This window comes from Vanessa tameamea, chromosome 18 (assembly GCF_037043105.1).
Source record: "Vanessa tameamea isolate UH-Manoa-2023 chromosome 18, ilVanTame1 primary haplotype, whole genome shotgun sequence".
Classification (NCBI taxonomy): domain Eukaryota; kingdom Metazoa; phylum Arthropoda; class Insecta; order Lepidoptera; family Nymphalidae; genus Vanessa; species Vanessa tameamea.
In genome coordinates, this window is record NC_087326.1 from 9,803,259 (window position 1) to 9,818,596 (window position 15,338).

Genomic DNA, 15,338 nt, shown 5'->3' on the forward strand with positions numbered 1-15,338 from the left:
AGGTGTTAATCATACCTATATCTATATCATTATAAAGGCGAAAGTAACTTTTTCTTTTACCTCTGACGACTGAAACGGTTTAGATGAAGTTTGAGTTTAAGGACGATAGGTTACGCTGCTTTTTTTAAACCTCCCGAGGGGGGTAAAATGGGGGTGATGATTTGTATTCAGTATTAAAGCCGCTGATTCAGTTAGTAATCCATATATCGGGGTGTCTCATTACATGCCTAAAAGTAGCCTAAGTTACTCCTTATTACATCAGCTATTAGCCAGTGAAAGTCCCGTCAAAATCGGTCCAGCCGTTCCAGAGATTAGCCGGAACAAACAGACAGACAGACAAAAATTGTAAAAAATGTTATTTAGGTATATGTACCGTGTGTACATACATATGCGTTTAGTAAAACGCGGTTATTTTAATATTACAAACAGACACTCCAATTTTATTTATAGATTTAGAAGAAGTACAGTACGGGAGCAGTTGATGTTGATAACATTCAGTAGATAAGTCAGCAGGTAAGAATAGGCTTGAAAACGAGTTGTGGGGTACAGGCATTTATTGGAAGATTTTCCTCTACGATGAATGAACGAATAATAGAATGAAGTTTGAGTGAGCTAGTGTAGCTACTGTGCCTGTGCCATTGGCCTACTCATCTTATAAACTGAAATACAACAATATAATAAATATTGCTGTTTGGCGGTAGAATATCTGATGAGTGGGTGGTACCTATCCAGACGGGCTTGCACAAAGCCTTAGTACAAAGTCTAAAGATTGACTAATATCAGTTGTAAAGAATGAAATAACTAAAAATTTGATTAATAATAAAAATTGTGAAAGTTTACAATGTATGACATAAAAATAGATATGACAGATATAATAGACAAACATACACGGCGTTTTTTAACAATAATATCACGCAGACAGATCCACAGATGGATGCGCGTGACCTGAATTTAACATTATAAACGCATTGTTGGTCCGTATTTACGGATATAACGGAGAAAGTGTTTTATTTTCATTATAAATAACATTTGTATTTCAGACGCGTAATCTGTGTGAAAGGTATCTTACTCAAATTTCTTCTTGTAAAAAGACAAGTGAGCAAGTAGGTCAATGATTTATATAATAGATATACATTACATCGTGAAGCGTGGGATTCAATTATATACATATTTATGATTCAGTAACTTTACCCTTATACGGAACCCTAAAAAAAATGTATAGAGTTCATTTGAATTGAATGAGATACAGACTGGTGACAGACGGACGTATAGTAAGATTTAGTAATAGGTAGTTAGTCATAGTTCAGTAACTTTGGAATTCTTATAACTTAAGGCTTTAAACGGTATGCAATCTGTCTAAAAGAAATTATCTATATATATAATAAAATTGGAGTGTCTGTTTGTAATATTAAAATAACCGCGTTTTACTAAATGCATATGTATGTATACACGGTACATATACCTAAATAACATTTTTTACAATTTTTGTCTGTCTGTCTGTTTGTTCCGGCTAATCTCTGGAACGGCTGGACCTATATTGACGGGACTTTCACTGGCAGATAGCTGATGTAATAAGGAGTAACTTAGGCTACTTTTATTTTAGAATTATATGTAAAATAATAATAAAGTCACGCTTTTTTATTGAATTCAAACGCGCACGAAGTCGCGGGCACAGCGATTTACAAATATATTACTAATGCTTTGATTTATATGTCAAGATAGACTATCAAAGCTGAGAATGCGTCCAAAAAAATAGAGTCCAACAGTTTGTCACTAAGTACTCGGGGCTCGTTTATTTTAGTTCTTTTGTAGTGCGACACTAACTACATAATACATAAATAATCTAAGTAAACATGTTTTCCCCCAAAATTTATTGTCTGCTCGCCGGCCGTTCCATTTACATCCAATCAACGTATGCATCTGTAGCTGACCATTTGTCTATGTATGGTGTTTTGTTATACAAATTAAATAATGTCATTCAATACGTATGCAACCATTTTACAACCTATATAGAACTATTCATTCAATTCAATTCTTAGTTTAATGGCTTTTAGTTGTGCCACAGGGCACAGATTATTTCGTCAATGTCACGTAGGATGGAGAAGACACGAATGAGATTGATCGGTAAGAACTATTCATGTTAACTTTCTATTATAAGTATTGATAATAATCGATCCGCCATCTTGGGTATGCCGCCATTTTAAAATGACGTCACACAGTTAGCCATGTATTGTCATCCAAACTGAACGTGTATACCAAATTTCAGCTCAATCCGTTAAAGATATCTGTTTTTAAATTGCAAGATTTCATCCGTAGGTACATATTTACATTGCAAGTTAAATAAAAGCTTGTAAAAATATTCTCTTTGCGCAATTTAACCATGACAGCTATCTCAAGCTTTCTAGGACATATATATATATATATATATATATATATATATAGTGCACAAAAACCTTAGCAAACATTGGTGATCTCTTTATTCCTTGTCTTATAATGTATTGGGATCTGAGGTCCACACAGGACCAAGCTTAAATAGATTTCCAAGGCATGGGGGTGTATATATTGCTAATATCCTATCCCCGGACTGTTACTGAGAAACCCTTATTTCTTTACAGAGAAACTGAAGCATTTGCCCGACCAGGTGTTTGAACTCAGGTCTGTCTGTAATTTGAAAAGCTAGCTACTACACATACAAAGGCGTATTCTCCGCCCACAAATATTGTCGTAATAAATCTTAACCCTTCCTTACATCGCCAACGCGGGACGAATATTGAGAACTAAGATACTGTCCTTCGTGCCTATAAATAAGCCGGTTTATTCATCCATACAATCAGAACACAAGTCTACGAAGTATTACTGTTTGGCGGAATATCTAATGAGTGGTTAGTATCTACCCAGATTGGCTTGCACAACACTCCTTACACCGAGTGCAAAACAAGTGCATATTATTATACTATAAACAAGTCAAACAACAGTTCGTAAATGTCCCACAGCTGGGCAAAATGCTCATGTCATCTTCTGCTGTCATGTACTAATATATGCCAGAAGTAAGGCGATAATAGAGGTTTTCTCACAATGATTTCCTCCACCATCGAGAGTAGGTAACTTAGTTGTGCTTACTTGGATTTGAACTCCCGATCTTTGGTTAAGATCCGTCTTCTCTGTCTAACTGGCCAGCTTTTACATTATGCTATGACATTGTATTCATATTTAAATATCTTAAGGACCCTGATGAAATTATAATAGCAATCTACAGGAATGATGTTTTGTGTCTACAAAAGTGGCTGTCTAGCCACTATAGCAAAGTAATTTAAAATAAAGTAAGCTTAAATCAGGTATTATTCCTTTTATCTTTTAATTACACTTAAATTATAATTGTAATAATTTACAAATGCATTTATTTATCATACTTAAAAATATTATTTAAATGCTTATTAAAGTTACATAGAGGTTCATATAAATTAATAATAGAGTAAAACTTGGAATCGTATAAAATCAACAATTCACGGATATCTGGAAAATTATTATACAAATTATAAGAGATATTTTTTGTATATTACATTTTCATTTCCGATAGTAAGTTGTATACATGGTGTTTTATTTTAATTTGTGTTTGTGTGTTTGATAAAAATTTATTCTTTACCAAATCTTATGTGCTTTATTTTAGAACAATGGATTATTTTTATTAAAAAATAACTCAACAGTCATTTATGAGTAACCGAGAAATATTTTAAGTCGTCCAAAACACAAGCATATAGCGGTTAACCTTTAATGGTTTATTATGCTACAACAATTATATTAGTAAAAAATATAAAATTAGGAAGATTTAATATCATTACTTACAATAAATAATAACATATTAAGTTATATCTAAGGAACTTTGAGCTTAGCTTACGTTAATAAGAGGATATAATTTTGAAGTCTCTTTAACTTCAACTAGGATTTAACCCTTGAATTTAATCAAAGTACTAATGTATTTGATTTTCAAAGTTTATCCACATTACCTACTGGAGCCAGTTTAAGCTAATTGTCTGACTAGATACTTCATTAAATAAAAAAAAAAATAATGATCTTTTCGTCACGTTAGTATCAGTTCTTCGATATAGAATGTTTTGATGTAACTCTTCTGTCATATTCGGTTTTGAGACACCACGATTTACTGGTCCTGTGAAAAAATAAAAGCAATTTTACTTTCCGACGTATATTCGACGTTTGCTTCAAACATTTTTTAAGGCACAATTTTTAATAATTTACGTCATTAATTGTAAATTTTAGAGGTCTGATTAGTTTAACAATGCTGTATCATTATTTTTCGAATGTAAAATTAATAATTTCAGAAAAAGATTAGTGCTTAACTAAGCACTGGCTATAAACAAGGCCGTTATTGTTTAACGTTTAACAAAAATGTCATTAGAGAATTACTGAAATTTTAAATTTATTTTATATAGATACTAATAGAATATCTGGTTAAGTTACAGCCTGTAAATGCACCACTGCTGGGAAATGGTTTCTCCTTATAAAGAGAAGGTTTGCAGTTTATTCCACCATGCTGCTTTAATGAAAGTTGGTGAACGGGTACACGTATGACAGAATTCAATTAGACACACGTAAGTATCACGATGTTTTCTTTCATCTGAAAACTCAAGAATGATCTCGTAACTCACTAAGCCGCGCCCCTCCATTTTTAATTTTCGTCATGAAAAATAACAGATGATGTATGTGCTTGCAAAATGCATCCATAATTTTAATAACTTTAAAATAAACATAACATACAGATATATTTACAACTAAACTTTAAAACGTGGAACGTGAGCTTGTATGAGCAGATCTGTTCTCGGGGTTGAACCCTAATCTTCAGTTAAGATCATCGTCACAATATAGTTGCTAGTCAAAAGTTTAGACAATGATGAATTAGGTCATTGCTACCTGACCCGGTGAGTAGAGTTTACATAATACATGCTAAAACCGAAAATAGGTCTCAGTATTTCGGCAATGTAACGCATGTGGCCGACATCCTGTTTAAATAAACGTAATGCTAGCAGCGAAATGTAAATTGGAATAAACATATCATTTTTTATTTTTTTTGTGGTACCTAGGCGGATTGGCAAATGGACCGCCTGATGTTAAGTGGTCACCACCGCCCATAGACATTGGCGCTGTTATAAATATTAACCATCACTTACTTCGCCAATGCACCACCAACCTTGGGAACTAAGATGTTATATGGCTTGTACCTGTAGTTACACTGGCTCACTCACCCTTCAAACCGGAACACAACAATACTAAGTATTGTTGCTTGGCGGCAGAATATCTGATGAGTGGGTGATACCTACTCAGATGGGTTGCACAAAGTCCTACCACCAAGTAATCTTTTTAACCTTAGACAAAAATTAATTAAACTTACTTTAAAAATTGTCTCAGCGAATACCAACTGCAAGGAGACCAGCTATTCGGTTGGTGAGATTCGTCGTATCTTAACGCCATGATGTTTTTCTGATCGCTGCATTGATTATATGGTGGTCCATCATGCCTCATACCTAGGCTGAAAAGGAAAATATATCGATATATTAAAGACCACAGCTTTATATGCTTTTTTTAACAAACCAGTCGTCAAACAAGGTGGCGAGCACATTACTAATAAAATGATGATGTCGTTTTGACCAGTTTTGGCTACTGTGGCCAATATCAAGGGCCAACTAACCACGCAGGACATATTATAGTGCAAAGTATGTGTTGTGTGTGTCCAAACACAGGTGCAGTGTACACACTTCCAGACTCCGTACAGTTACTGATAATTTTTTGATAGAAAACCCCACTAAGTTTTACCTAAACCGACCTGAGGTTTGAACCTTGGAATTTGTGACCTTATATCTAGGCAACCATGAGGCAGTAAATAAATCTTTACTAATAAATGTGGAGACGATTTTTATTTAATCACTAAAAAAATTGCGCAGATTTGGAGAAAAATAGACCCGGGACTTAAGCCCAGAATCTCAAATCTGCTGTCTGTATTTTTATGTTTTGAGTCGAATTATTGATATCACTAATTGGTATTATATTACTATTGAAGCAAGCCGAGATGGCTCAGTGGTTAAAACACGTGCATCTTAACCGATGATTGCAGGTTTAAACCCAAGTAAGCACTAATAAATTTTCATGTGCTTAATTTATGTTCATAATTATCTCGTACTTTGACGGAAAAACAGAGTTGCAAACATTGACGCAGAGTGTTGGAATTTGCTGCAAATCTTCTCCTCAAATGGAGACGAGGACTTAGCCCAGCAGTGTGATATCAACTAATGAAGCATAAACTTTTATTGACAAATATATTTCTAACCTGTGACCGATTTCGTGAGCTAATAAAAAACCAATTGTTCTCGGATCCCATTCAATAAGAGCACAGCTTTTTCTGACACTGCACATACCTCTCGTATAACCGCGACCTGTAACAAACAATTATATTATGGAGTCGAAAACAGGAAACCGTTCTATATTTATCGTCTATCATCGGCTTTCAATACAACGTTACAAGTGAGAAAATTATGGGAAGATATTCATCAGATATTCTACAGCCAAACAGCATTACTCAGCATTGTTGTGTTTCGGCTTGAAGGGATAATGAACCAGAGTGACTACGGGCACAAGAGACATAATCTCTTAGTTGATTGGTGGCGCGTTAACGATGTTAGTAATGGTTATTTTTACGTCGCTAATATGTTTGCGCAGTGGCTCATCTAAACGTCGGCCTACCTATGCAATAAAAAAGGTAATATTTGTTGGATACTGCACCATTGAAAAAATAATAGTTTTGCGTTTGATAGCCCAATAAATGCATATGAAAGGTCAGAAAAATGAACTTTTAAATTATTTTCAAATCAGATGTATGAATGAAATACTTCATACTATAACCAAATAACGAGAATGTGTCGAAACTATAACGATAAAATTGCTGATAATCGCTCTCTTTGGAACATTTCTCCTGGGCATTTTCAAGCCCAAATTCGACAGGTTTAAAAAAGACAATTTAAATTAGAAAACAATTTAAATACTTGAATATTGTTGTTTTTTTTTCTGAATTAAATAATCTAATTATTTTTTTTAAATAATTTTATTTATTAATTTTAATTCATCCTAACAAGTCCTGTCTACACTGTGCAAGCAATAATATATTTATTTTATTTTATTTCCGCCACCTAAACCTTTTAACCGATTTAAATACACTCATAAAACTTTCATCGAAATCGGTCCATCCATTTAGGTGGAGTTCAGTTACATATATAATATAATAATTACCATAATTATGGTTATTATCTACAAAGCTAACATAAAAAATGATTACGTTTTAATGATAAAATGTCCCATTAAGTCAAATAAGGAATTTGATTGATTAAAGATTTTACGGTCTAGTAGTGGAAGAACTCGAAACTCACCACAGCACACGAGCGTGGAATGTCATAATGTGATATACGATATCGACTATAATAATAATAAACTTGTTAGGATATACGTATCAACATGGCGAATCACCGTGTGATTCAAAGTGAATTCTCACCGATGTTTTTAAGACCTTATATTTGTTGATAACATAATATTTAGTGCTGTTTTTTAAGAACTGCTATTGATTAATTTCAGTTTTCTTAATATAATCTATCCGATTTATTGTTTTCTTTTTTTTAAATATTAGATGGAACGCCTCACTAATAAAGCTTAAAGGTTGTGTTATGAGGTGGGACCATAATAGTCCAAGGGATGAGGATCGAAACTGCGACATTTTCATCGCTAGGCGGCCATTAAACCATTACTAAAGACTAAAGACGCATTTTGTCATTTTTAAATTGCAAATAACCTCGTTAAAGTCGTTCCTATACATTTGAACATCACATACATAAGTTTTCGAAAGTTTAATTACGTATCATAGACATTCATGAGAACTAAATATGTCAATGTTTTTTCATTTTTGTTTTGTATTAATACAGATATTCTTACCTGAGTTACTTCTAATTAGTTTGCCATTGTTCACATGGAATAAGTCTAATCCTGTCAGCAGTACTGAATAGTACAGGGTCCTCTCGTTCATTTTCTTTTTACTCTGCCAGTCGCAGTAGCTGCTGAGATACTTTGGTGCATTTTCATCCATCGCTATTACTCTATTGTTTCTTAAAAATCTTGTATCCAATAACTTGAAGTTGATCGTTTGATTCAAACTTGGATGCACGAACAGTTTCCTCGCGTTCTCTAGTATACCCTGTGTAAGATTTTTTAATTTCTTTCTCGTCTTCAGTCCGTACTCCTGGACTAGTTTCCTCGTTAACACTTTGTCTATATGTACCATAATTTTTATTGTGATATCGTTATTTGGTTTTGCTATATATTTGATTGGCTGTTTTGTTTTTATCTGTAATTAAAGAAAATTAATAAGAAAATAAAATAAGTTTATGCTTTTAATTTAAATATAGGTACTAGGTGTAGGATTACTTGGGTTAAGATCGGCAATTAAAATGGCCTCTTAGAATGCCCCGAGGCCAAAAACAATAAAAAGATTTATGTATGATTTAACTCCAATTCTCCGCACTACTGTAGTAGGTTTTAACGACCACTTTTAAACATACAAGATTAAGTTTAAAAAGTAAAGCTACAATTAAACTTAAATTGTGATGCTGTCTGGTAATAAAAAAAAGGACGCACGCAAAAAAAAAAATACAAATGCAAAATAGGAACACCGAAGGGACGGACAACATATCTGTGGAGATAAAAAAAGTAATTTTACTGAAAGATTAGAATATATATGTTCTACCAAAATGAAACAAGCAAAACATTTAGTTATTCGTAGTTATTATTTCTTAACAAACATAATATATTAACTACGTATATGTATAATCACGACTTAATTTAAATTATACTTATATTACTGTTGATTAAAAATCATAATAAAGAATAAAAAACATAAAGTAAATTATAAAATACATGCTTAACTAAATATAATTATTCGGAGAGTAAAATTTTCAAATAAAATTTGAGTGCAATGTTTCTGAAGCAAAAACAAGTCTACTACAGTCATTATGTACTGGGGAGTCAATTCTAATACCATATAACGATTACGATACGTTCCAGATTCGATACGGATCCAACTTCAGCCATTCCTAACAAAAACTAACTCAACTCACTCAGCTTAATCATAACTGAGGGCAAATTTTACTTAGCTATGCCGGTTATATAACTGCGACGGAACTGCAACTGGATCGTTGTGTTAAAAAAATAGGAGACACTGACCGGCAACGGTTACAATTCGATTCGATTACCATAATGTGATCATTCGTTTGTAGAATTGGCGCCTTGAGTTGCACCGAATTTAACTGATTTTATCTTGAAATGTGAGACGTTTCTAACATTTCTTAAGCTTTGGTTTAAGACAGAAAAAAGAGCTGTCTGGTCTATTTATAATATCGAAGTTCCAGACTGTTAACGCGCTGTACAACACAGTGCGTAAAGTAACAGTTGCTTCGGTTGCAAAATAATGAATGTATATTATTTAAATTAATTATAAATAATTTAATTATAATAGAATCGTTGGCAAAAATTGTATAAACAATTGAAATAAACTCCGAAAATTCAACATAATTATATTTCCCGTGGCAAAGTATTCGTTGAGTAAGTTAAGTATCTTAAGAAATAAAAGTTAGTTTTAAAATGTTTTTAAAATATGATATACGAAATATTTCGCATATAGTTAGGCTTACAAAGCCTAGCTCAGTAGTTACTCATTACTTTAATTACATATTTAAGTAAAGAGTAACTACTGAGTTTCTTGCCGGTCATTCCCCTTTCCTAGTTGATAAATTTAATAATTCAAAAGTACTTGGACGTCCTTCAACGAAGTATAGTATATTTTTTATTACATTAACTATTGTACTACTAAGAATTTTTTTTACTATTAAGGAGAGGTTTACTTGATTATCGTAAAAGCTAATAACGTTTTTTATCAATATTTGCGAACATTACATTTATTTTTAAATTTTATTAAAGATAAGAAAGGATATTAATGTAACTCAAATTATAATACGATGTAAATACAAATAAATTTTTGTATGTTTGTCCTTTGTGCGTTTCTAAACCAATCATCTGATTATGATCCGATAATGAGACTTCGGTAAATTGTAATATATGTTTTATGTAGATGTGCAATAAGGACTCCAGCCGTACGAAGTCGGGATGAAAAACTAGTATAATGAAATAATAATTATAAAATATATCAGTTATGTTCTTAACACATTTGTTTTTAGGAATAATTTTAAGTTCTATTTATAAATTAATATAATTAAAAAAATAAATAACTTCAGCATAGTTGCCAACCGCACCTCCAAGTGTCAGATGACGTAATACAGCGTTCCATTCTATAAGGTCCTATCTTAAACGCATTTGGATAATAATGTTATTGTCCTGAATGGTAACATTTAACGATCTAGTTTTACGTATTCCGATTATGATCTTACAGAACAGCGCTCAAGATTAATTACTAGACTGTACCAATCAACCGCTTGTTTAAGTTAGTTCCACTTGTGTTTGCATCTGCTGTCTAAAAATAAATCGCTGCCTAGAATTTTACGATTACACCCTCGTCCGTCTGTTCAGATATATTTAGACAAGACCAACGTGATGTTACAAGTCAGTGATAAGTATTTTGTTAGTATGAAATTTAACCCTCGATTTTAAAACTAGCTCGTATTTAAGAGGGAATTTTGAATAAAGAACTATATTTGGCTATAGCAATGTTTATGTAACTTGGAATAAAAATGACGTATAATGCCGGCGCCACACGATCGTCCAACAGTCCATCTTTTCGTTTCATTTAGGTAACTTAAGGAATTATTCAGTAATGATATTTAGAAATAATATCAGTCGCATACGACCTATTGGAATGAGTATCATATCACCTGTGTCATAGTACTCGGTATCACTTAAGATTATTCTTATCAATTTTATAGAAACATTATGTTTAAAACCGTGATACTTAATTACATTTCTAGTTTATTAAAACAACATATTTTTTTATTTTTTTTTATTTTTATGTTTAAAGGTCTACAAAACAAAATGACAATCACAAAAATACACATGATTATATTTATCATGATGTAGACACGGCATGCGTTTAATATTAAGTACCAATTAGCGTCTAGTCCATGAGAGCAGCAAGCCAGCAAGTACCAAGCATACATTTTTTTTCAATTTTTTATATACATATAAAAAATATAAGGAATAGTCATTTAAATAATTAAATTTTATTCATTTTTTATATTATATACATCGAAGAATCTGCGTATCCAGATCTTTCCTCATCGTAGATTCGCCGACGATTTCCTTCAACGACGACTTACGCGTGTGAAAGGATATGTCTATAATTAAAACTTAACGTGCAAACCGGAAGTTGATCGTGTTCTAAATTCAAAGTAACATTATATTAGAAAATAATAATAAACCTTAATTGTTGGTAGCAATGCTCTATTTTTATAACAGCACCTGGTACCACACGGGTCGAAAATTACAATACGTTGAAATAATAATACAAATATTTTGCATTGTTGTGTTGGCGAGGGTAAGTGCAAGTACCTACTTATTGTAAAATTTACGATTGTTCTGAATTGGTTTGGCGTTTGTTACAAATATACAGGATTGCGTATACCAATATCATGATATTTACTCACTACAAAATAGTGGTTACTTTTTTATATTAATATAAACAAGACGCTGGTCTTTTTTAAATGTAAGACAATATTCGCGGTGAAAGAAAACGTCGTAAGTCTATCAATCAATCCAAGGGAATTATAATATTTTCATTTAGGCAACGACGTTTTGTCGCTCAGTCAATACATTTACGATAATAGCATTTCATATTTAAAAAATATATAGCCTTGTAAAATAGCGACAATTGATTTTATTTTATCGTGGCACAAATGTGTTGTGAGCGTTACCTCACCGTGTACGTCATTTTACTTAGAAATGTCATTATTTTACAACTAAGGATGAGTTCACCTAAACTGAATAAAGCGTTGATTTGGTAAACAGCCGTTTAATATTTAAGTAAGTTATTAACAGACGATCATGTCCCGCTATTTTGCAAATGCCTTATCTTTTCATAAGGTGAGGGTTTCGGGATTATCTTACAACGTTGCTCCAATGCATTCTGGTAGTAGATAATATCTAACTATGAATTAAATATGAAATGTTTCGTTTATAATGACGGCTGCTTGGAAACGAGTTAAAAATATAATGCAACAAAATAAAATGTGAGTATATTCCATAAAATAACGTTGGTTGGTTCATATTAAAGAGCACCATTTTGATCTCGATAAATAATGTGTCTTTAATAAAATAAATATATAATCCATATATAGTTCTCTTAAGCTCAAATCCATTGTAATTAGCGTTTAACCAAGGGTCTCAATCTTGTTCGATACGTTGATCGCCGAATTATTCTCGATATGTAGCTTACGACAAACAAGAAATTAAAATCAAACAATTGTTTTAATATTACTTGGTGGTAGGGCTTCGTGAAAGCCAGCTTGAGTAAGTACACCCACTCATTAGATGTTCTACGCAGAACAGAAATACTTAGCATTATTGTGTTCTGATTTGAAAGGTGAGTGGACCAGTGTAACCAGGTACAATTGACATGACATCTTAGATCGTAAGGTTCGTGGCGCATTGGTGACGTTAGGAATGGGTAATATACCTTACATCACCAATGTCTTTGGGCGGTGAGGACCAATTTGTCTGTCATCCTACCTATATCATAAAAAAAATATGTGAAAACATAATTAAATGGTGGTCACGCCCGTGAACGTGAACACGCCCTAAGATTGCAGGAAATACGGTTGGATATAGAACTTCAACGTTCGATATTCGAATTATGTTCGTTACGTGTTCTTTAATTTTGTTAGTTAATAAAGTTAGTAGTAACCATTGAATAAAATATTTGACCATCATTATATATTTTAATTTTTTTATTTTAAATGAGTTTAGTAATTTATATGTAAGTTGTATTTATGCCCGGTAGTTTTTTTTTTGTACGCTTTCTGGTTTTATTATTTTTAATATTACTAAAGTTGTTTATGCAATTTGTTTTGAGTCCACATTTTTTCTGGATTATTTTAAAGTAAAAATATATATTTTAAGAAACAAAAGAATTACATATTTACTAATTCCAATTTTATTTTTAATAAAAACATTGTTACAAAAAAAAAATTAATATATATATTTTTTTATTATCAATAAAAGCCAATAAAAAACAGACTTTTATCAATAAAAAACCGACTACAACAATATAATATTAAAAACCCAAAAAAAAAAATCACCTACCTGACCTCCATTTCCAAAATCAATAATGGTAAATAAAAACCAAACCAAGCACAGTTTCATGGTCACACACACACGTACTATCACAGAGCTTAAATCAGACTAAGCAACGTCTGAACTTACGCGTTCTCAACGCACTATTTATCTTGGAAGTCCCGTTTACATAATACCGAAACGCGTACAAAAACCGCAAAACTTAATATCGCACGTTTATAGCGTGACTATACAAAATCTATAAATAACATTTAATTTATCCTTACTGATTAATCTATTTTAGTATTTTTTTGGTATGAATTTTTTACCTACTTACATATTTATGTGTAATGTAAATAAAATATATATATATATGTTTGATGGTTTCTCGTCATCAATATAAAATATTTGTAGGTAAATATGTAAGAGAGTTGTATCGAAATAATTAAAAAATATCGAGGCATCGAAATGCATGCTTTTAACTAGTGTAGAAAAATGTACGCGCATTAGAAGCTCTATTTCTTCGGCGTTAAAAATAGTTTTTATTTTCATGCTAATAATTATATATTCATTGAAATAAATTTATAATATTGTACTTAATTATATATATAAAAGCGAAGTACCACTTACTGATTAATCACGAAACTATAAGGCCTACAAACTTGAAAGGCTCGTAGGTTCCTTATAGGCTGTAGACTAAGGCTAAGGATTTTAAGAAATTCCATCCCTAAGACGGTAAAAGGGGGTTGGAAGTTTGTGTTTTATAAATTTAGCGCGGGTTAAGCCACAGGGTCAACTAGTTATTAATATAATAATTATTATGATAGATGTAGTTTCTTATTTTTCACTACAACAATAACATTCACACAAATTAAAACATTTACAATTTAAATTTGTATTAAAATTGTAAAATATATTTCGAGCGACTGTACTCGATTTGTCGTTTAGCGAACAACTTCATCGTGGAGTTTTCATGGTCTGTGTCGGCGTATAAAACAACACTGTTTTTTTTTCAAAATACCTCAAAAGAAGAATAACTCGGAGAAAAAAAAATCACATCTACTAAACTTTGAACGTAAATCGAAAATCAATGAACCCTGAAATTGCATATTGATCTGGTTTTTCCATACAATATAAAATAGACGGATACACGAACATGAATAGGCTTAATTGAGAATTACGGACCACGATAGTAACAGCTTATAGTAGCAGTTTATTTCTTCTAGGAAGTACATTGATAAATTAATCGTTAACATTAAAAAGAGATGTACTTTAATAATAAGATGGATTTAAAGATGAAAGATTCCTTCGCCGGTTCTTCTCAGGTCAGGGTGTTTCGTTTTACGAACCGGTGGTAGTGTTTAATTTGACAACCACGAGAATATTTATCGATGCAGGCTGATTCAAACCAAGCACCATTGAATTTTAAGTGCTTGAATTATTTTTGTTATTCGTCTCGAATTGGTGACGGAATATCGTGAGGAAACCTGCAAGTATCGGAAGAAAGTCTGCTCCATATATATTTACCAACTGGCATTGGAGTATGTGGCCTTAGCCCAACGGCGGGTCATTTAAATGCTGTTAAAAAATTGGTAGGTTTGACCCAGAATAATAATATTTTTACTACTAAAATTACCATTACGGTTAATTTAGTTACTAGCCGACCGTTAACTAGAACTGTGAGTGCTAAAATGTTACCTCTTACCGTGATATAAGTGGTTCCAATTTCAAAGTAATGTTTTTTTTATAAATAGAAGTTTAAAATTAAAATTATTACTTTTTTTAACGAATAAATTGAATTTTCCGATTTTTTTAATCATATTAATGTTTTCTGTGACTTATCTATTGTAGATATAATCTGTCGCACATTTTTGTGTAGATTTATTTTTATATTTTGTTTTATCTGTTATAGGGTCTTTTGGCCTTGATGTTTTGTAAATATAATTTATAAAATATGAATATTTTAATATAAAAGTTTCGTATTAGTCGGATTACTAGTATTTGACTGCCTCGTT

The 15,338-nt window shown here is 31.9% G+C and overlaps 1 protein-coding gene across 1 annotated transcript; it reads right to left on the reverse strand.

Annotated features, from left to right (window-relative positions):
* Positions 1–3,724: 3,724 nt before the first annotated feature.
* LOC113398568 (A disintegrin and metalloproteinase with thrombospondin motifs 16-like) lies at positions 3,725–13,484 on the reverse strand. Its single transcript, XM_026637371.2, has 5 exons — positions 13,354–13,484; positions 7,987–8,395; positions 6,338–6,443; positions 5,405–5,542; positions 3,725–4,165 (listed from the first exon to the last, which is right to left on the reverse strand). Exons 1-5 carry the CDS (start codon positions 13,411–13,413, stop codon positions 4,090–4,092), a joined length of 789 nt encoding a protein of 262 aa, XP_026493156.2. The 5' UTR covers positions 13,414–13,484; the 3' UTR covers positions 3,725–4,089.
* Positions 13,485–15,338: the final 1,854 nt, after the last annotated feature.